Source organism: Siphateles boraxobius, unplaced genomic scaffold (assembly GCF_051911475.1).
Source record: "Siphateles boraxobius isolate OS27281-9 unplaced genomic scaffold, OSU_SipBor_1 18, whole genome shotgun sequence".
NCBI classification, from domain to species: domain Eukaryota; kingdom Metazoa; phylum Chordata; class Actinopteri; order Cypriniformes; family Leuciscidae; genus Siphateles; species Siphateles boraxobius.
In genome coordinates, this window is record NW_027508788.1 from 692,512 (window position 1) to 715,833 (window position 23,322).

The window sequence follows — 23,322 nt, forward strand, 5'->3', positions numbered from 1 at the left end:
GGAAGGAATGAACTGGTTTATTTCACCAGAGAATGTGTGCCACTAACACACTGACTATCACCACCGCACAAAACAATGGATGACTTTATAGAAAACATTATGCGTCTCACAATGACACAAGGTCTAACCACAGATGGATGAAACTTTCTGCCTTCTTCCCATCTAAATCATGATAGAAGTGCAACACACTAGACATAATAGAAGGAAAAGAATGAGAATACTTCAAGAAAATCAGCAATTTTGAACAACATGAGAATGTATAAACGATGACAGAATATATGTTCATTATGTCGGCTTAACTGAATACACAATGTTTTTTACCACATAACTTGTATTATCTTTTTTGAATTTGACATTCATTTCTGACTGATAACAGAATAATTCCTGATTGCAACATTTAAACAAGAAATTTCTGTAAACTTTGAAACAATATGTATTGTGAAAACCACTATACAATTAGACTTCACTTGAATTGAACTAAAAAGTAACATTAAATAATTTGCAGATACAACAAACTGAATAGTGAGGCTGCAGTCTCACTTTGCATTTCATCATCGACTAAGGAACTCCATCACCCTTGATGCTCGGGGTAACTCAACTCCCCATGTCCTCATTAAAACTTCAAGAGCAATTAGACACTCTTGCTTTCCCTCTTCCTTGTCACCTCCATCATGACCCCATCACGACACTTTTTATGAGCCTATTACAGCATTTAATCCACTGGCACCACAGATCACACAGCACAAGAGACTATAATACATCTGCTATTTACATCATTGGTCAGACCTTCAGCTGCATAGTAAGGAATGAAAGTGAGAGCAGTATGGTTTGCAGACAATTTATTTATAAAGAGACTCTCATCCAAAACAAGAATCCCACAGGATTGCTTCATGGACGTAATATGTAAATATTTGCATTCATTAAAATATATTTCTATTTTTAAACATTTCTATTTAAACCTAAATGATATTTAAACGTATTTTTTAATATATATTTCCTGATTTAATGGATACAGAAGTGTTATATCGTTGATATACTGTTAATATATTTATATATATATATATATATATATATATATATATATATATATATATATATATATATTATATTATATTATATTTTCTGTTCTCAGTTTCATTTAATTTACAATTTTATTTGTTGTTGTTTTATTAGCTTTTGCTTACATTACATTTCAGTTTTATATTATTTCATTTTAGTTAGATTTCAAACGAAATTAAACAAAAATTAAATCTATCTAACGTTAACTAGTCTGTCTGTCTGTCTGTCTATCTGTCTATAGATAGATTGATCGATCGATCGATCGATCTATCTATCTATCTATCTATCTATCTATCTATCTATCTATCTATCTATCTATCTATCTATCTATCTATCTATCTATCTATCTATCTGTCTTCATTTAGTCTATCTAAATTCAAATTCAAAATTGCTTTATTGCCATGACTGTACATATTACAATATTGCCAAAGCTTGGAATACATAGAATAATATAGACATCAAAATAATAAACTATTATACATAACTTAAATTTAAATGTACAAATTAAATTAATTGTACAAATTAACAGTGTAACAAATTAGAATATGTGTGAACATTTGATACCACAGTGTTTTAACACGCACGCACGCGCACGCGCGCTGAGGGTCACTGTGGTGGACAGTTGGAAAACATACTGAGGTCAGTCACAATACACACATTACATACACATTCACCTGTGGCTGTGGCACATCCACACATATCTGGCAGTCAGTGCTGCTGTCTGTCCTTTCTCCTAAAATTATCTTTATATGTAATTTGATTTCAGAGTTCGATATAATTGTAATTTACTTTGTGTTTTAGTTTCCTGATCCCAATGTTCCAAATATGTATTTTTATACTGTTTGATAATTTGGTTTATTTTGATGTTTGGGGGAAAACAGTGCTGGTCTGAGACTGGTTAGTGTTAGTAGAGTTAGTCAAGTTAGTAAGTCTCAGAACCAGCTGACTGAGGGGACTTTTTTCGGGGTTCAGTTCTTGGGTTTGTAATGCTTTAAAATGTAACGAATCTGTGGGACTTGATTTTAGATGCATCCAGAATTTGAGGGATAGTTTTTGCATATTAACATTCAATGGGAATCGCCCTAATTCTTGACATGCATTTTTGGGTGTTTTCCTTTGTAGTTTTAGAATAATTTTGCAGAATTCTGTGTGTAGGGCTTCTGTTGGATGTCTGTCCCATCTAGTGTAGCTCTGATCACTGAGTGGACCCCAAACCTCACTTCCATACAGCGAAATTTAGGGCTGAATTACACTATCATAGATTTTACACTATCTATCTATCTATCTATCTATCTATCTATCTATCTATCTATCTATCTATCTATCTATCTATCTATCTAGTTTATGAATAAGGAGCTTATCCAAGCATATTACGCAACATGCTGTGAGCATTCAGGCCTTATTCTACTCATACGCTACCTCATCTCACTCCCCTCAAACATTCCCAGCAATTACAGCGCAGGCCCATCCAGTCCCATAATCCTCTGCTCAACCACGTGACATGCATCTCCGTCAAGCTTTATTTACCACAAAAAAACAAAAGCAGTCACCACAGAAAAAGTCGGAGAATTGGCGTTCACAGAAAAGGATGTTAACTTACTTTCTTTTTCTACCAATAAACTCTCAATCACCACATGTTGAATGAGGCTGTCTAAAGCACAAAGAGGGAAAGATAAAGACTAAAGATGTCTGTAATCCTGATTCTTTTATGGAAGTCTGGCACACATGAAACCATGTCAATGTGAAAGAGAAAGGAAGAATACACTTGAAGATGTCTCTCAGATTTTGGTGTACATTTGGCTCAGACCTAGATATCGAGTGAGAAAATATAGTCACCATTTAGCCTTTGACTCCTCAAAGTCACAACATCTGCTGCTCATTCAATGACCAAGATATTTAGTTAAGTCTCTCACCCACGAGCCCTCAGAAGTAAATGCTCAGCCGCCGCCAAGCTTAAGAAAATTATTTAACATACCATTTGGCCAGAAAACGCAAATGTCAGACCGAAAAGACATTGCAGAATGACGCATCAGCAGTGACTGTCCATGAAATAGCCTCTCCTAACATGAAAAAGAAATTTGTTGCATACCACATAGATGAAAATGTGTTATTAACATGAGAATTTATGAGCGAGCTCTAAATCACAGAGAGCCGGCCACGCATTCAGGGACAGATTTACACCAGGAATGGTAACAACACATCGGCTTTGATTGGGGACAGGCAGATTAATGCAAGCAAACTGAGAATTTCAACTGAGACAGGTCACCTTGGTTTTAATGATGTCCATCCTTCTCCCTATTTTTATGGATGGTTTTGCTAAGTAAAAAACAGTTTTTCAGAGAACATCCCAAACAGAACTAAAATATGAGCTGTTGGTGGATTAATTTTTCGTACAATATTGAGAAAGAAATGATTTATCATTCTTTTGTTTACTTGCTGTGGGATCACACCATTAGGATTACGGTTAAAGCTTGTGGCGACTATTTTGCATCATAATCACTCAAAACGCTGCATCCAAGGGATAATTCTTAATAGATAACTCATATGTTATGCTACAGGTTATGCTACACAGAACAAGAATGTTAATTATACTATATATGTAATACATACTGTATATGTACATGTATGTATATATATTAAAAATAGTGTCCAAAAGTGTTGTCCGGCCTAAAAAAACATCTTTACCTTTTAAATGATTATAGTGCAGCAGATTAGTAAAAAATCGTTCACTTTGGTATAGAAGCATGAAATTTGGCACAGATACTCTCTAAGGGCCACTATTTTGGAAAAAGGCGTTGGCCACTCATAAATTCAATGTGCCATTGCCAAAGGCAAAGCCCCAACTTTTGTCCCCAACCCGCATCTCCTCCCGCAGCTTTTGCCACAGACCCACGAATGAGGCATCAAATAGTGCGGATTATTAGGAAATGGTGTGCTATGACTTTTATATGTGATCAGGGGTACGATGTTCGCCCCTGGGGCGAAAAAGCGGCCGAAAAAAATCCCATAGACTTAACATTGCGACAAACTTTGACGATTCATTTCTCCGAGCGAGGATTTCGCAGAAAGGTGCGGTTTACCACATTTGAAGAGGCTGGCAGGCTCTGTAAGAACATACCTCACAATGGGGTAAAAGTTGCACCCCTGGCTGCCCAAAGTTGCCCCATTGACTTAATATGGTGTAGGATGGCCCATGAAATTGTCATGTGATGAGGAAAATAAGGAAGACGAGGATTCAAGTGCAGGAAGGTAAGTTTAATTAAACGACTACAAAACAACATGAAAACTGAAAACCAAAACTGCCCCGTAGGGGAAAACCAGAGAGCTACCAGGCAGACACAGGAAACACAAGGGAAACGGATAATAACGAAACAACACAGGACTGCAAACACAAGGAGACTAAATAGTGAAACAAATGACAGAAGGTAACAAGCAAGACAGGTGAGGGAGATAATACAATTAACAGCTAACGAGATGGAAGGGGCTGACAATAGACAGGAGAGCACATGGCACAAAGGAAACACATGACAAGCCATGTGCTCACAATAAACAGAACTAGAACACAAGAACATGACAAACCAGGAATGTCAGACCTCTGTCACCCACTTAAGCCTGGTTCACACGGCAGGATAATTAGGCAGATTTTAGCCCCGATTTACCCCTTCCGACAATCTTAAGTATGCTCCGATTATCGTAAAATAATCTGATCAGATATTCCTGCCGTGTGTGGTGTGTTAAGAGTGCTCACATCTGCTCGAAAGGACGTCGGGACCGCTCCGATCTCAAATCGGGGATATCCAACATGTTGGATTTTTTTGCCCCGATTTCTCCTCGTGTGTGGTGTCCCCTGGGGACAAACGAGCACGCAGCCTGTGGACTGTAGCATGTAGCCAATCAGAAAGTGAGGTGACGAGGCGCAGAGGAAGCACCGGGAAACAAAATCAAAACAGCCGTCCATGCTCGCGTTGTCTCCACTTCTTTGACCATCGACTTTTCTTTTGATAACTTTTTTTTCGGTTAAAAACAAACTACAAACTATCGCCACTGCATCCTCCTCGTCCGCCATGATTGTTTACTCTGAAGTCACGTTTGATCTCGAGGGATTTTGCGAGATTATCCGTCTGACCTGGGAATGCTCGGGAGTCAAATCGGTTCGAGTGTGATGTGTTGATTTTGCCGTGTGGCTGCGCACCACACACTGTACGACCAAAACTGTTAGACCCGTTGATTTCTTATCGCCGTGTGTGGGGTCTCTCAGGTTTGTAAAATCTGCCGACAATTTTAAAATCATCCCGTGTGAACCAGGCTTAAGATAAGACCAGACAGAAGGGACAGAACCCTGACAGAAATGGGCAGTCATACACATTGCATAGGGATTTTGTATTGAACATAGCTCTGGATCACAGTGTCATAGAGACAAGGGGACGTGCTCATTTTACTCAGACGACCAATCAGTCTCTCAGGATCATTGTGAAGCTATTAAGCCACGCCCTAGCAACCATTTACAGCACCTTAGCAACAAGTTCCATTGACTTCGATTGAAAGAGATAAAAGGGATATCTCTGGATAGAAGTATCATAGAAAGATGAGTGTGGTCTCGTTTTACCCGGGGCAGCAAACATTCAATCATGAATTATCTGAACACTTCTAGCCCCTCCCTAGCAACCATTGTTGAGCACCTTAGCAACCAAAATCCAAAGAGGTATATCTTCTATTCTGAATGTCACAGAGACATGGGAGTTGGTTTATATCATTCATAGTGACACGCAGCCTTTAGAGTTTCATGATTGGCAGCTGCCAAGCCACTCCCTAGCGACCAAAGAGAGTACCCTAGCTACCATTTTGCAAGACCTATACTGCTCTACAAAGGCAAAAGACCTTAACTCGCTAGAGTGTGGAACTAAGAAAAATGACTTTAAAGATTTTTAGTTGTCCCGCCAAATTATTTATAGGTAGGACACTGGAAATCTGGCAATTAGATGTGTAAGTAATAAAAATGATCTACGTAAATAAAATCTTGAGCTCAAACTTTACTTTTGACCACTATTTTAAAGTTACTGTACTCTGCCTTTGTATTGTCAGCAAAAAGTGAGAAGTCATGCCAAGGCAAAAGACAGTAACTTCCACATTATCAATATTTGGTTGCTGATCACCATTAACAAAATCATTATAGTAACACCTGTATACAATCTAGTGATCATGGCATTTATTTTGAATGATTTACAATTACTTATAGCTATCTACTTATTGTGCTTTGGTTGCATTCTGGTGGCCCTATTAATTCATTAAACATGACAAAATACTTCCGTAGCGGTAAAGAGTATAGGCTATCTTCAAGTGGTACTGAGTAGAGCCCGACCGATATGGATTTTTGGGGGCCGATGCCGATACCGATATTAGGGAGTAAAAAAAGCCCGATACCGATATATCGGCCGATATTATTTATGTGTATATTATAATACAGTAGCAATATTATTTATGTGTATTATAGTACAGTATACCAGTCAAAAGTTTGGACACTTTCCTATTGGTGTGTACAAACTTTTGATGGTTACTTTACACAGTAGCTATAAACAGAATAAATATATTTTATAAACACGTTTTGCAATGATCACTCAAATGTGGTAATCAAACACTTGTGTGACACAGATATGTAATGGAGGCAGGGGGAATGATAGAATGAGAATTATACAGCTGAGCTGTAACCAAACTAGTTTGCATTGCATGTTATATTATATTATATTATATTCTAAATACTGTTGCATAATCTTCACTAACGACGACTTTGTCTTTTAATTTAGTCATAACTTGTATCAATAAATATATAAAAAGTGTCACTGACAAAACCTTATTATCTTCTATTTTTACTCTTAATTCCTCTAATCTCTACCAGTGGAGGAAGAACTCAGATCTTTTTACTAAAGTAAAATGAATAATATCATAATGAAAACGTTTTTAATTACATATGTACAGTACTTTTATACTATTTTAAATAATTAGTAAGCAAAATGTACTAAACGTGAAACTAGGCTACTCTTAATGCAAAATGGCCCTATATAATATTTATATATAATATTATAATTATACACATTTTTGGAATATTGCTTGATGTTGTAACGTAGCGTTATCAGGCAGAATGAGCTTTAACACTGTGTCTACACCGGACGCGGCCGTTACTGCTCGCGTCGCAACAGCTGTTTACCCTAGACAAAGCAGAATCAGTTTACTGTCGGAGATCGCTCGCGCCACGCATTTTAATCAATGTTTCATCAACCAATTGCCTTAATAAATAAGAAGAAGGCCTAAATATAGCAGACAATATAATCAGGACTTCTCAGCTGCGCGCTTGCAATAGTCACAAGCTCACACAATACGTGACAGAGGCTTGTAGCAGAGAAATCAATTCTGTGAATTACACTGCGCAAATCACAAGTAGGCTACTACCCACCGGATGAAGAAGGGTTGGCTCTCAGTCTCCACAGGCTACATAAAATACTCATTTTATTTTATTTTATTTTATTTTTCGTGTTTGCATTTATGAGGAAAAAACAATGTTACAGACGCGACAGTTCAGCACTACGGACGTGAGCGCTCTGAAAGCGGCACTAATGCTTTGAAACTTTCACATAGACATCAAACAGAAAGCACAAAACCTTTCGTTTCAAAGTGAATTTCGTTTTGTATTAATTGTATCTTAATTTTAATCAATGTTTCATCAGCCATTTGCCTGGATTTAATTTATAAGAAGTAAATTTAGCAGACGATAGATAATCTCGACACGGAGGCGCCTGCGGGTGAACTGGAGCTCGTCTCATGAACCGAAACTCAGCGTATAGACCTGAGAATTGAAATATATCTATATTGAAATGTCTACTTTTAAACAGAACAATTCAAAACGAAAGACAGACAGACTCATGTAATCGTATGAAATGTGCATTTCTCTCTGGCGCGCGCTCACTGAAGATAGCGAGTCAGCATCGTCAACTTCATCTTTGGCTGACACTGACTGAAAACACTTGTTTATTAATAAACAATTAAAATGTCTCCTTGCTATATTTGTTGTATTCATAATCATTATTTTTGCCAGTTCTTGTGACAGCTTTTAGGTGCTTTATTGGCAGCGCCACCCTTACATGAATCACCACCCGCATTTTTTAAAATATTCATTTATCGGCCATTATAAATGCCGATACCGATAGTTAGGAAAATGCCTAAAATCGGCCGATAATATCGGCCCGCCGATATATCGGTCGGGCTCTAGTACTGAGTGGCATAAGACTTGCTAAACACGCGTTCAAAATGATCACAATAAAACAGATCCTCGCGCACATTCGACCCGGAAACTGGATTATAGAGATGGATCTGAAAGACGCATACTTTCACAGACGCTTACCGAGATTCGTGTTCAAGGTGTCACGCTCCTCGTCCGTTCACGAAAAGTAGCCTATGCAGTGCTTTCCCCCTTGAGACTCAGTAGGGAGCGCGTTCTGGACTACCTAGACAACTAATGCATTTATAGCACAACCTTCTGTGTTCTGTGTCTTTTCAGTATGCAGTGGTTTCAGCTGCCTGTCTGCCCTATTATTGTGCTTGTGCACTTCGCTCGTCCTGCGGATTTATTCCGGATGCTATGATTGTATAACCTGCTTGTAACAGCTGAGCTGGACTGATGTTGTATGCACCAGCACTTGTTTCATTATGTTGTATGCACCAATATACCCTTGTTGCTTCATTATTATCACTCCCTGTGATATATTTCTTGCGTCGGCTCGACGTGTTCAGGGCGGTGCTGAAGGCTAGGGCTGTCGCGATAACCGCAATATTGTAGTACCGCGCTACTGACAGGCCAGCCGCAGAGGAATGCAAGTAACCGCAGCAACTGCAGCAACCGCAAACCGCGTTTTCTTTTTTCATAAGGCCACCCTTCGTAGTTCGTACCATGTGTATTGAATGCTAAATAAGTTAATAATGATAACAAGACTGTTTATCATGGTGATTTGTAAAGAGGCTTTGTGGATTTGGACTTAAGCCTAAACAGACAGTGAATGAGATTGACTGAGCGCGTGCGATTACCTGCGTGTGTCTCTTTGAAGTCAAGTATATTCTTGAAAAGTTTGCCGTTTCCAAGGAAAGCGAAATATTTGTCGTATCATCCTTTTAACGTGTGGTATTTACCATGAATGGCGTCAGCGCTGGTCAGCATTACACAGCGCGAGGAAGCCGTGGGGCGGGAAAGCAGCGAGTCACGCATTGAATCAATGCCATTGGTCTCTATTAAGTGAAGCATTAGTGGCTTTGCCCAAAAGTGAAGCATTGCTGGCCAGCTGAGCCTTTAAAAGTGGAGCTCAAAGTTAAAAAATAATTAACACCTTGTTTCATTACATCTATCATTTAAGGAATCAGCTTTTTGAACGTTTTCGTTGAATGAACGGTTTAATGACTCACTCGACAGTCCGTTGGCGTAACAATGTAACTGCGCGCTGAGTGACAGTCTTTCAATGCGCAGAGACGCTGTTTAGTTCGGTTACATTGTTTTTGTGAATGCTGACCATATCATAACACGTATTTATATAACAACAAATAAATAGAAATAAATAAATGGCGGTAATAGCGCATATCGCTCTATTGAGCCACTCAAAATTACCGCAAGGGAAATTCCTTCACCGCGACAGCCCTACAAGGCGCCGGCGAAGTTTTGGCACTCTGCCAGCTAGATGCATGATTGTTTCAACCAGGTCCGGTACCCGAACTGGGTGAGGCGGGGCTTTAGTTCTTTGTTGTATTCACCTGCTAAGGCATGTGTAACACTTTTCTGTCAACTCTGCATATATCCTTCGCGATCGATATCACACGTTTGTCGATGGAGCGGGTTAAGAGCATACTATCTGACCGCATCAGTGCAGGACAAGGCTTTGAGGACATCAGAAGTTACAGGGACTGATGGCAGCTGTAAGTACACAGGCCAAAAATGTGCCAAAAATATCAATAACTCATTTTCAACCAAAAACGAAGTTACGGTCTTTTGCCTTTGCACGGCAGCATATCTCTACATCAGAACATCGTATAGAGATGGGGGTTGGCTCTTTTGACTCATGCTAGCAAACAGGAGTTCCAACATGCTACACATGCTAGCTGTGAACAGCTACATGCTAATAGCGATTAAGTAAGTGCTCAATCATGCCAAGAAAATGCTAAGAACTCAAATAGTGACCATCTGTGACAACTACTAACCACCTACCAACACCATAACAACCACACAGAATACCCTAGCAACCGCCTACCAACACCATAGCAACGACCCAGAACACTCTAGCAACCACCTAGCAACCATCTGAACACATGAATAAGCCATATCTCGGCACCAGAACATCGTACAGACATGTTTGTTGGCTCGTATGCAATCATGTACCACACCCCAGCAACCGAGTGGCGAGTTTTGCCACTGCAAGCACCCACTCACATTTTCGTCTGGAAATGTACATTCTATGGCCATCTTGAAAATGGTCGCCATCTTGAATTTTTGATTGGCACACACCTTTTTCCATGATAATGTTCCTTGTAGAATATTTGTACCAAATTTCATGATAGCATCACTATTTGAAAAAAATATGTAAGGATTCAAGAAAATGGCGGCCATCTTGAAAAATGGTTGCCAACTTGAATTTGAGGGACAATCACTGTTTTCCAAAAAAACATTCTGAAGAGAGTATTTTCACAAAATGTTATGCCTACATGATATCACTGTTTGAACGATTGACATAATGAGCATTTGACAGAAATAGCGGGCATCTTGAAAAAATGTCCGCCATGTTGAATTTTTCGGTGGCCAATGCCTTTTTCCCAAAAAATTACCGTAGGAGAGTATCTGTGCCAGATTTCATGCTTCTATACCAATTTGAACGATTCTCTTGAGATATGCCATTAATCTGCTGCACTATTATATAACATTTGATAAAGCTTTATTAAGCATATTGTGTAGTTGTGCTTGGAGTCAATTGTTTTATTGGTGATAACACAATTAAACATGTCAACTTGTGCGGACATAATTTCTGGCCAGGCTGTCATACAAAACATTATGAACACATGCAGAACCAATGAAATATTAATAACTGATTATGTTGTAGTCAATGCATGCTTTTTCTGTGAGCTTTTTGCTGTTCTATGTATTTTTTTGCCAACAAATACCTTAAACAAGTGTAGTGTTTTGTTCTTCCCTTATATTTAAAATATAAAATATTTTCCTCATATTTTGATTGCATTAATATCTTCTTATATTTGAAACATATATATTATAGATGTATTAAATTTAAAATTTAAATTTAAACAATATTGTCAATAATTATATCAACACATAAAAAAAAAAATAATTCAATATACATATGGAACACTTACAATGCAACAACTAAGATGCAAAGCAGCAGCAAACACTTTCCTTACAATACTGTGGCAGTACCATGGTACAATGATGGCATCAGATACTATGGTAATACCATAGCACCAAACTTTGAAATATATACCATGGTACAGAATGATTAACATATTCAGTTTCATGGTATTTACAGTTTCTCATTTAAAAAAGCAAAAAGATTTTCAATCGGATAGTAAATGCTGTCTGGAATCTGATCTTGCGTGATTTACTGGAACACTCGTCTAGGTCACGACGGCCTGTTCAAGTAGACATACAAAGAGAGGAAGTGCACTCCTTCCTTGATCTTCTAATGGTCTACAATGAATACAGAGAAAAATAGGCCTACTGTGTCAAGCATTTTCTGTGATATGCATTGAAATATCAACCATCAATGTCTGTGATTTTTGCAACATTATACATTCCTGAATGTAATGGAAAATGGATGTTTTAGCAGAAAACTGAATTTCAGATATTTCTCTTGTATTTGGTCCTGAAGTGCTCTTAAAGTGCCGTGAACCGGAAGTTGCAACCGACTGTACTTAAGTGTTGTGACGTATTTCTAAATAAAACGCTCATAGCAAACTGACGGTTGAGGAGTAGTTAAGAATATTTAACCCAAGTCGTCAAACTGATGTCATCAGAGAAGGAACGCCATTCCAGAGCGGACCCAAATTTCAGGTTTTAATTTAAAAATTATTATGAAAAAACTGTGTATTCTGTGTATTAACTTGCATTGATTAATTGTTCACCACAAGACACCTTTAAATTTTTTATAAGAGGCCTTGTAATGAAGGCATATTTAAGTACTCATACAATGAAAACCCTGAGTGTTCTCCTGCATTTAGAGGAGGAGAATGAGCCTATCCGGGAGGCGTGATGGAAGATCTGTAATTAAATTTTCAATGACACAGATGAATCGGGCACTCTCTTTACTTTACAATATCCTCAGGGCTGGGAGGACTGGAGGCATTCCTTAACTACCAGATTTAATTAATGACAGTGTTTTGGAGAACATGGTGAGTTGAGATGGGTGAGTTTCAGATAAGTATGTATTGGTCAGTATTGAATATTTAATTGTGCTTTTTCATTTCATAGATTACATTTTCCATCATCTAACATTAACTTGAAGTTAATCTTTAAAAATATGAATAATTTAAAATCTATTGTTCATATTGTAAGTTATTACAATTCACTTGTAACAAGTGATTCAAAATTCACTTGTAGCAACTAAAATTATTGATTTCAGTTTTTTATACTACAGGGCTGTTGAATTCTTGAATATGATTGGTTGATGAACATTCTAAGGTGTGCCATTATTTTCAAAGAAACGCATCACTATAGGCGTTCCAGGCAGGTCTTGACCACATTATAGTTGCATATCACCTCGCCAAATGATTATTTGTTATTTCAAAGGTCTTTACAGACTACAATAGCAAAATAACCAAAACCTTCAATGACACTGACCAAGCTAATAAATATAGTAGACAATAGGATAAAAACAACAAATTATTTCCATGTTTTTTTGCCACAAATTTAGCTTTTTACTATGTACGGAAAGCACACATTCTCTTTCCCCCGATCTCTCTCCCACTCAAACGTGCACACACATACAGTAAGGAAACACACTCGCACATAAACGTGTTGTCAGCGCTAATCTGACAATTTTATCAGTAAAATAGTTTAGCAACTTCAAAGCTTCATGACATTTCTCCCTAGCACGGTAATAATGCCGCTGTTCTTGAAGCAGATAAACTTACAGTTTCTCTATTAGTAGAGATGCTGCTGCTGAACACTGTTGAGAGACACACAGACTCAGGTAATTCATACATACTTAATCTCTCTTTCTCTCTCTGATAACTGCATTATTCTCCCATCAATGGCTCAAGCCTATTTTACTGCCCTAAATGTTTTGGAATTAGCAACGAAGGTGTGGGATAAAAGGAGTAAGAAATTAGTCCTACACACAAAAGCATTTTAAGGACAAAAACCTGACAAATGTCTTGAAATACAACATGGTGACCGTAGAATAAGGGGAATAATTTACTAAATAATGCCCATCCGCTTCGCCTCGTGGCCGTGTTACCACCTTGGGTGTGCATTATTTTCTAATAATTCAATGGACCTTCATCAATTATTCCTTACTTTATTTACACAAAACAGTATAGCTACAATTTAAATAGCTATCCGGCTATTTATTGAAATAGTAATCAACTTATTGGAATCAGACAGAATTTTAATATTGATGCAATTTAATATTGATTGCTTCCAAAAATGGAAGTCTATACTTGCAGCTACCCGAGTAAAATATTATTATTCCTTTGTGTAAAATGTTATTTTAAACAATTGAGTTTTATGATATTTACTGTGTTAAAAGAAAGAGATTTACTTGACTCACTTTTAAAAATTAACATACAAATAATACACTTTGAACTCGACTTTTCCACAGGATCTTAAACTAATCTCACTTGATCTAATCATTAACTTGAATAATTAAACTACACTAAAACATGTGCCGTCCTCTCAAGACCATGGGCCTCTCAAGCGCCCCTACAATCAATCCAGCTCACTCTGTTAGGAAGGTAAAGGCGTCTTTGTCCTCTGAAAGAGTGTGAATGAGAGAGGGCACCTGATCACAAAGGACATCTGGGCTGGGAAATCCCATACGTCTCATGGGACCAGTAGTTCTGAATGCCGGTGGCCTAGCAACCACATTCCGATAAGATATCCCCAGTGACGGCCATAAACCTGCTGCCAGGTGAAGGCTAACCTCATCTCTGCCTCAATAAAACACTCTCAATCAAATACACACACTTGTAAACAAACAAATCACAGAGGAAATTCCAAAGTCTACCACAAAGGCATTTGATTCCCAAGTAAATGGAATCTCTGACTGGACTTTTGAGTGCTGTTCAAGAATATTTGAGAAGCTCAAAATTCTTAACTCTGTTTGTGAGGAATGTGTTACATTCTAGTCTCCACGCAATTCCACTGTGAATCCGAATGTGTCAAGTGTGGCCACTTTCTACTTACAGTTAGCCTAGTTGAGGACTATTCAGACAAACAAAAGAGAACAAAGAAAGGTCATTAGGATTAAGCATGAAATTTCCGAGACGTTTGAATGTAAAAGGAAGTGTAATCCTCTTTTACCTTTGTCCTGTAGCACTACCGAGACATAATATACATTAAAGATATAGCTATGACTTAATTTCTTTAATGGAATACAAAAGAAGATATTTTGTGTGCGTTTTTTTCAATGCAAGGAAAATCAATGGGGTAAAAAGTTGATTTGGACCCCATTGACTTTCATTATTTAGACAAAAAAACAATCAAAACATTCTTTAAAATATCTTTGTGTTCCACAGAAAAAAGAAAGTCATACAGGTTTTGAGGGTGAGTAAATGATGACAATTTTCATTTCTGGGTGAGCTGTCCCTTTAAAAGAATATGAATGCTGGAGACTGAATTTAAATTTTGAAATAAAAATATAAGGAACTAAGGAATAGGAGGAACTAAGACAGAAAAAGGAACAGTGAGAGATCTGTAGGCTTTTGTTTTCACATGCGATCAGTTTATTGAAATATTCCCGTTATGAAACAGAAGGCTTTGTTGGTTCCCTTTGGGACTAATAAGACAATGTGAGCGCTCTAAAATTTCACCAGATATATTCAGCGAGGCCAGATGTACCGTGCGTGTGTCCAACATTACTCATTATTGCTTGAGAATGAGCTGAAAGCGAACACTTAAAAACAGTCATTAAAGGAGTTGAGAGCGCCATTAGTCGCAAACATAAAAGAGATTAAATTTGTCTCGTCCTCAGCTTCGTCTCAAACACTACAGCTGCATCCCTCATTCAGCAAGACAGTGTGGACAAATCAGTCTTATCTGAAGAAATCCCAGAAATAGACATCTTCTTCACCCTTCCTTACTCTAAAAGCCTGGAGAGAAAGAGAAAGAAACGGGAAGAGACACATAAAGAGAATGAGAGAAGGCACGTGATGCTGTGACCAAAAAAAAAGAGCCCTATCAAGGGCAGCTGGCATGGTAGAACTGCTCGAAGGCGAAAACAGGAAAAAGCAAGGTAAGAGGTGCCAACATGGATGCCGTTGGCATCAGAGAGACAACTAAAGTGCCAATATAGATATCTCACTATAACAAACACTGAAAGGTCAAACAAACCTTGGAGTTAAACATTTACAAGAAATATTTTTAGTGACAAAGAAGCTTTTATTCTTCACAGACTTGATGCAAAGGAATATTCCAGGTTATGTGCAAGTTAAGCTCAATCGTATGGAGCCTTGCACTTGATATGTGGTGGACAAAATCATATATCATGGCCACAAATTAAGAATTTGTATTTATTCCCTCGTTTTAGTAAATTGTGCACACAAAATATAATAATTAACTCCCTGGGTTTAGTAAATGGTGGCCACATTGTATTAATTCGGTCCCTAGTTTTGATTTAACTAAACAGGGGAACAAATTAGTACAACAATTTGTTAATTCATGGCCACGATTATACATATGTTTTCCTGCATGTCATGCACGGGGCTCCGTACAATCGAGCATTTGTGGCATAATGCTGATTACCATAAAATTAACACTTGTAAATTCCTTTTATCTAAAAAAAACAAAAAATACAGTGATACAGTGAAAGTGACTGGGGCCAATCTGTAAATGTTCAAATTCTCACTGTTTCAATAGTAGGCTATAGCCACAAGATGTAAGCAATGTATATTTTCACATGAGTTTAATGTAAAATTACTTACTAACGTTTTCTGTGTTCTAAAGTTCTGTGCAAAATCGAATTTTACAACTTTGCTGCCATGACAATGCAATGCCATAAACCCATTAAAAAACTTTAACAGCTTGACAGCTCAAATAATCTATTAATTTAAATCAATTAATAAATTAATTTAAATTAATGCAGGTACGTTTATAAAATTATAAGCTTCACTTGTCTGTCTTAAATTCCATTGTAAACACCTCGCTTTAACCATTGTTGGTTTTTTTTTAAAAGAACATAATGCCACAAATGCTGTCAATTGAACCCAGAATATTCCATAAAAAAAGAGAGAAATGTAATTATTCCCATCCATGACTGCAAAGTGTTCATTAAAAGGCATAGTTCTAATTTGAAAAACATCCCCCAATAGACACATTAGGGGTTTGATGCCCCGGAAGATATTCTCACTCAGTTATTCTAACTCAGTTATGCCCCTGAGCATATTCTTACTGTGACTTAGTACATTTGCAATTTGCAGCAAGCAGAAGTGGTCATGGAGCTCTTGTGAACTCTATTTTAGCCTATATACCTGATTTTTATCAATTAAAATGGCGAAAATTGTATGGCTTTAGAAGGCTTGGAATACATCGCAAAAGTCATCAGATTACTTTAATGGTTCTTTTTGGAGCTTGACTTCTCTAAAATAGCTTTTACAAATTTACAAATGAAAACTAGTTTGTCCACTAAACTTCCATTTGAAGCTAAACATTTCAGGTTTTGTCCTTAGAAGGACCTCAGATAAACGCTCTGACCTGCTCTAAACTCATCCTGTATACTTAGGAACAATAAGGAGGTGAATACTCAAAAAACACCTTCCTTCAAAATAGAAGTGTGCTCCATTAATAAATAATAACGTTTGAGGCCTGCGATTCCCATTATGAAGGGGACAAACAGCTGTGGCTGAACTTAATATTTGTGTTCAATAGTGTGGCAAATATTTAAACACAAACAAGGGCGTACTGCCTGCTAATGTGGTGAATGCACAGTTATAATAAGAAATAGGGAGTGAATCTATTCACAAACACACACACACAGCGTGAGACAGAGTGGGATCATGTTGGTATCAGTGGTGTTGTCTTACAGGGCAGTCAGTCACTGCTAATGAATAGAGGGGCTTGTGTCTTTTGAGACACAAAGAGACAAAAGGCTCTAGAGCATTACAAACAAGCTTATCACAATCATTAATATGCATTTGATACCAGGCTGAATGTATTAAAGCATACAAATTGAACATGATACAATGCTTGCATATCTAACATTCGTTGACATATTTCCTATTAAGGTCATCACAGTACCAAAACTTAGTTAGTACCATTACCAGTAAAACTTCACGGCTCTCTTTACCAATATTGGGAGTGGGTAATGAACAGGAGGCAAGAGAAGTAATCACAAAAGGCTGCCAATCTCTAAAGCCCAAGCTCACTGAATTCTGCAATCTCGCGAAAACTCACGACATTATAATAAAAAAGCTATTTTAATTGTACTTAATATTTTACTTACATAGTATTTACACATGTTGGTTATAATGAAAGGATTGAACAAAACAAAGGTTCAGAGGTGTTTTCAGATTCTGAACAACTTACTAACACCTCTGATAGGTTATTGCATTCACATGCTCATATATGATTGTGATTGGCTACAAAGCTCAACGCATGTACAAAGCTCAACGCAAGGCTTTTTTTTCTTAAATATGTAAAGAAAATATATTTTACAATGAAATATTATATTATAAATATTTTGTATTTTATGGTGTGATATTTGTTTTAGTAAAAAAATATTGCAAATTGAATTGCAAACTCAAAAATGAGTCATCAATATTTTCGGTGTAATTTCCTAGAAAAAGAAAACATGTATTTAATGCATCTATGTTTAAAATTTGCCAACGGTGCTATATACATTTTGTTTTCATTGGGCTTTCAGTATCCTATGCATAAACCAAATTTCTAAAATGACGGGACAAAAGTCAATGTTTATATCTAAACAAAACACGAAGGATATTTTCTCTCCACAAATCACATCACACAACACACATGTCTCAAAGGGTTGAATGAAAAGCTTCACAGTGCAAATTGATGAACATTGGTGTTCATACAAGGCTGTGCAGTTTTAAACTACAGTACTAAAACCATTTCTAACACAAGTTTCTAACAATTTCAGATTCAAGCAATCATGTCTTCTTTGGGGTTTTCTGTAACTGACTGATTAAAAACAGTCTAAAGCCCTGTCATAGTTAAGAAGGATTATTGTCTTCTGCCAAAAATGAGACTTGCCTGTTCAGTCTGCTGACCAGTAACCTTATACACTGAAAACCATGTGTGATTTAAATAAGAGACCCTCTTTCAATGGAAGGGTGTATGTGTATGCACTGAAAGAGACTTACGCTTTAATATTCACTTCACACTTTTCACTGTCATTAAATACAATATGCAGAGCCATGCAGGCTGAAAAAAATGTCACTGTCTCTCACACTCATCAGGTCCATGATAGGACCCTTTATCAAAGCGGCCAGACTAAAAAAGAAAAGACAGATAAGAGAGCCAAAGCATGAGTCAGCTGTTTTTTTAATAAAACATAGTGGGCAATGTAAATTGAAAAGGACAGCTGTTCTCTGAGTAACAACATCACATCTTCCACATTGCAGCAAGACTAGTATCCAGGACCATGCTGAGCACACTCTTAAAAATAAAGGTCTTTATTGTTATCTGTGGTTCTACAAAAAAAACTTAAACATCCAGTTCTTTATAGTGGAAATTTTTTTTTTAGATTACTCCAATGTTCAAAAAATGGTTCTTTTAAGGACTCCTCACTGTTCTTTGTGGAACCCAAAATGGTTATTTTATGGCATTGTTGTGAAACCCCCCTTTTGGAACCTTTATTTTTAAGACTGCAGTATAATATGACATTTAACAGATACAGAAAAAGCATGGCTTATTTGGATTTGGTAGTTTTAACATTTAAAGGACCAGGAACTACATTGCCATTTTTTAAAGTATCCAAAAAATAAATTGTGTCATTATGTACTTATCTTCATGACGGTTAGAAAACTGTATGATGTTCTACCATGGAACATAAAAGGGGAAGTTAGGCACAATGTCTTTACATTTTGGATGAACTAGGCTATTCCTTTTAATACCCATGATTCAAATCATCTAGCAGTTTTGTTATGCTACACTCAATATAACGGTTTTCACAGTAATACCAGTGAACAACCATAGTGAAAAACTATTTGGGGTTTCCCAAAGAACCTTTCAGTGAACAGTTCTTAAAATAACTTTTTAATTAATATTTGAACATTTTAATAATCTGAAGAACCTTTTTCCACTATAAAGAACTATATTTTGTACAATGTTTTGTTCCATGGAGGTTCTTTGACTAAAAACGCTGCATTATGGATGCCAGGCCAGTAGTTGGCGATGTCACTTTGTAAAGAAACACTACCCGCCTATAGACTGAACACTGTAACAGTGTGGTGTACTCAGAAACAGGCTGAAGATTCAGACGATGAAATCCAAACAAAACTTTAATAGCAACACTCAAGAATCAGGTAACAGACAGGGAAACTCACATTAACACGGTGTAGGTATTATGGTGACCGGACAAGGAGTGCAGGAGAAGGAAACTCTTAAGACTTAAGTAGTGAACACAACGAGGATAATTACTAAGCACAGCTGACGGACATGAACTAATAATGATGGTAACCAAGGAGATGAAAGAGTGGCGGGAATCTGAACAAAGAAACATGTGAGTGACAGATGAAAAACTAAACTGAATGTGACAAACACGTAATGCACATGCGCATGTTGGCGTTTTTGTAGTTTACACAGAATGGATAATGGTATAGTTTTCAAAAACTTGCACTTTGAAACCCATTTTCAAATGTTTGCGCTTTCAGGCGCCAAAAACACAGTTGTCACAAATGAAGAAACACAAATGAACAGCCAAAACATAAAAGGTTTTCCGGTTTTAGTTGAAAGCGGTGTCGTTTAAACGGCCCCTATAAGTCAAGGTGAAGGGCGCTCCAAGCCAATTCCCAAAAAATACTTACATAGGACTTGCAGGAAGCCCAAATGAATTAAAGTGCCAGCTGAGCATGACTAATCACAACAGTCACATGACCTCATCCCATAAAACAGAGTGGTGTTGTCATCTGTCGCGAATTCCACTGATAAACACTACAACAGGCAAAAACATTGTTCCAATCCGCAGTGTGATCAAACGCAAAAAAAAAAAACCTCTTTCTCACTGTTGACAGGAACAACTGAGAGGAACAGAAACATGACCACAGAGTGTTGATCATTTTTTTAAGTGTCACAATAAGGGTGGAGTCCTAGAGTTGAGTGGAAATTCAAAACAATTTCATGCATCAGATTACTCTCAAGTTTGGATGCAAACAATAAGGGGAATAACACAAATGAAAATAAGATTACAGGGTTTCATTGGAATATCTTTCTCTCATGTGTCTGTGCTGTAAGTCTCGCCTGCATACCAAAGCCCAACAGTTCAGTGAAAACACTTACAATGCATTCTTTGTACGCATTCAACCAGTGTGAAAAGTACCTTGTCTAACCTACTTTCTTATCTCTTTCCCCATTGACCAGTATGCAAAAATTTGGTTAGTGAAGAACAAGGGGTTTGTGAACACTGGGTCTTGACCACCTTGTTAAAGTCATCATTAAATCAAAATGGACAATTCTTGCTTTTTTTAATGGAACATTTAAATTTTTATTATAAATTATTTATCCATTCACATCATGTTTTTTTTTAATTCATGTCCCCTAATCTTCAATCAAAATAACTTCCCCTCCCTCTTGCAGCAACGTTCGTTGTTTTCTTCCGGTTTATATTTCTACAGAATGAAGGTAAGATTTTACGGATTTATGAATGAAAAGCTCGGGTTACACTTTATTTTAAGGTGTCATTGTTACAGCGTAATTATATATTTAAGTACTGTGTAATATTAATTACAAACATGTACTTACTATAGGGTTTGGATAGGATTATGATTTGGTTGAGGGTTAGTGGCATGTAATTATGCATAATTAACTGTTATTACTATGGTAAGTAGCTGTAACGTAACATGGACACTATAAAATAAAATGTTACCAAAGCTTGTTTTAAAATCTTCCCGGTCTATTTACATTTGTTAAACATCAGCTTTAGACATTACCATGCTCATGATAACTTTCATTAACTCTACAACAAGTAAATCCACTTCACCAGCTAATGAAGTGGTGTCAGCTTCGACAGCAATGTCATAGAAATATGCAGTGCAAAAACGGAAGTTTAAAACACTAAATTCTAAAGATGGCGTATGGAGGCATACTTGTTCAAGGTGGCGCCATGACAGGTATGAAAGCTAGGCTGTGAAGGATAGACTTGTTTTCAATATCAACAGCTGTAAAAAACTGAATAAAGCTCCTAGATAACTTATAATTTTCCACATTTTGAAAACTGAAATTATTTATTGGAAAGATATTTTTGCAGTGTTTGGTCAGCAGAACAATCTAAAAACATTTATAGTTGTACAACCCACTAAAGAGATGTGTGTCACAGACAAAACCTCGCTTTCATTCCCGTTAAAAACCAAAGATGGCGCTGCTGTGAATAAGGTCACAAGGTCTATAGCAAACTACAAACTTCCAACTGTCCAATCAACTCCTGATTGACAAAATCAGTTTATGCTTCTTTTTTTGTTAAAAAAGCCATTTCACTGGGATATATGTCACAATAGAGAAAAAAAGACAACTTCAACTTCCGTTTCATGCCGATTTAAGGCTTATAAGTTGTAAAAAGGTTGGATGGGTGTGCATTTTCTTACATGGGTGAAGTACAGTAGTAGCCTATGACCAAACACTTGTATAATGAGGTTACATTTTTTAACCAATTATTTTTTTGTTGCAATAATTAACGGTCTTTTACGGGTTCTTCCGTTGTTGTTGTTTTTTTGGTTTATGGCTAACCATTTCGGTTCATGTGGTTTTAAGACGTTTTGAATGCGCTTCCTTGGTGAACGCTTGGATATTTTCGCCTGCCACTAAATGTGCACGTATTTGTGGAAGTTTAAAGATGGAAACCAATTGATGACAATTCAAAACAAACCTGTTGAAACGCAAGATATCGACCCAGAAGCGGTTTGGGTGTGATTGTGGAAACGGACCGAAACCAGCATCACAGAAACAGGATGTCCATTGACGTTTATGAAAACACGAGTCTAGACGTCGATGCCCTCTGATCACAAGTCCCATTTTCCATAAAAACCCACATCTGAACCAGTATTACACTGTATATTAACGGATGCTGAATGTCAACATGCAAACATGCAACACGTTTATGCGACACGTCCATGTTGACATGCATTATTTTAACACCCTCTTACTTGAACGGGGGAAACCCTGGAGCTCACCATCTGTGCTGTTCATGCAAAATTTGCATGATTATAATGTTTAAATATTTCCTATTGTAACCATTGTAGCCTAAGGTATACTACAAGCGTCGCTTACCTTTAAACTGTAAGGAGTGGCTTGTTTTAATTCTCACAGTTCCTGATATGGATTCACCGGGGTTGTAGACCACTTTGCTATTAGTGAAAGTAATCTCGAATTCCTGAAGCTTCCCCATGTCTTCCAGAAGCACCAGTCACACACTCACGAAGGACGATATCGTCGGTAAAACTACGGGTGAAAGCGTCCAGCTTCACGTCCCACCTGCGGCTCTCATCTCTCCGCCCATCCACGAGCGCTGACGTCATCGGGATTGTCAGTCAGGCTCCCCCCTGTTCTTTATGATCCTCAAGGTTGTTTCAAATAATCGTCAAATAGCCTATAATGTATTTAATATTTTGGATGCTGATGAACTTTCTAGAAAATTGCAACGAAAACCCAAATCATTATCATTCCAAAAGATTTTAACAAGTAAAAAAAATAATGTCTGTGATGACAGTTTTCAGAAATTGTTTTGGGGAAAAAGGATTATATTTTATTTAATTACTAGTATTGATAAACATGTTCAGTGTTGCATCAAGTTAAAAAATACACATGGCTACATTCACTGTAAAAATATGATCAATAAGCTA

At 37.2% G+C, this 23,322-nt stretch overlaps 1 protein-coding gene across 2 annotated transcripts in view; it reads right to left on the minus strand.

Annotated features, from left to right (window-relative positions):
- Window positions 1-22,999, minus strand: part of arrdc1b (arrestin domain containing 1b) — a 42,179-nt gene extending 19,180 nt beyond the window's left edge. The window contains exon 1 of one of the 2 annotated variants that reach the window (XM_077232767.1): window positions 22,751-22,999. In XM_077232767.1, the coding sequence (XP_077088882.1) occupies window positions 22,751-22,868 (118 nt within the window). In that variant the 5' untranslated portion in view covers window positions 22,869-22,999. Of the gene's footprint in view, window positions 1-20,295; window positions 20,561-22,750 lie in introns of those variants that run through there. The other variant, XM_077232768.1, reaches the window with a different exon arrangement.
- Between the last annotated feature and the right edge of the window lie 323 nt (window positions 23,000-23,322).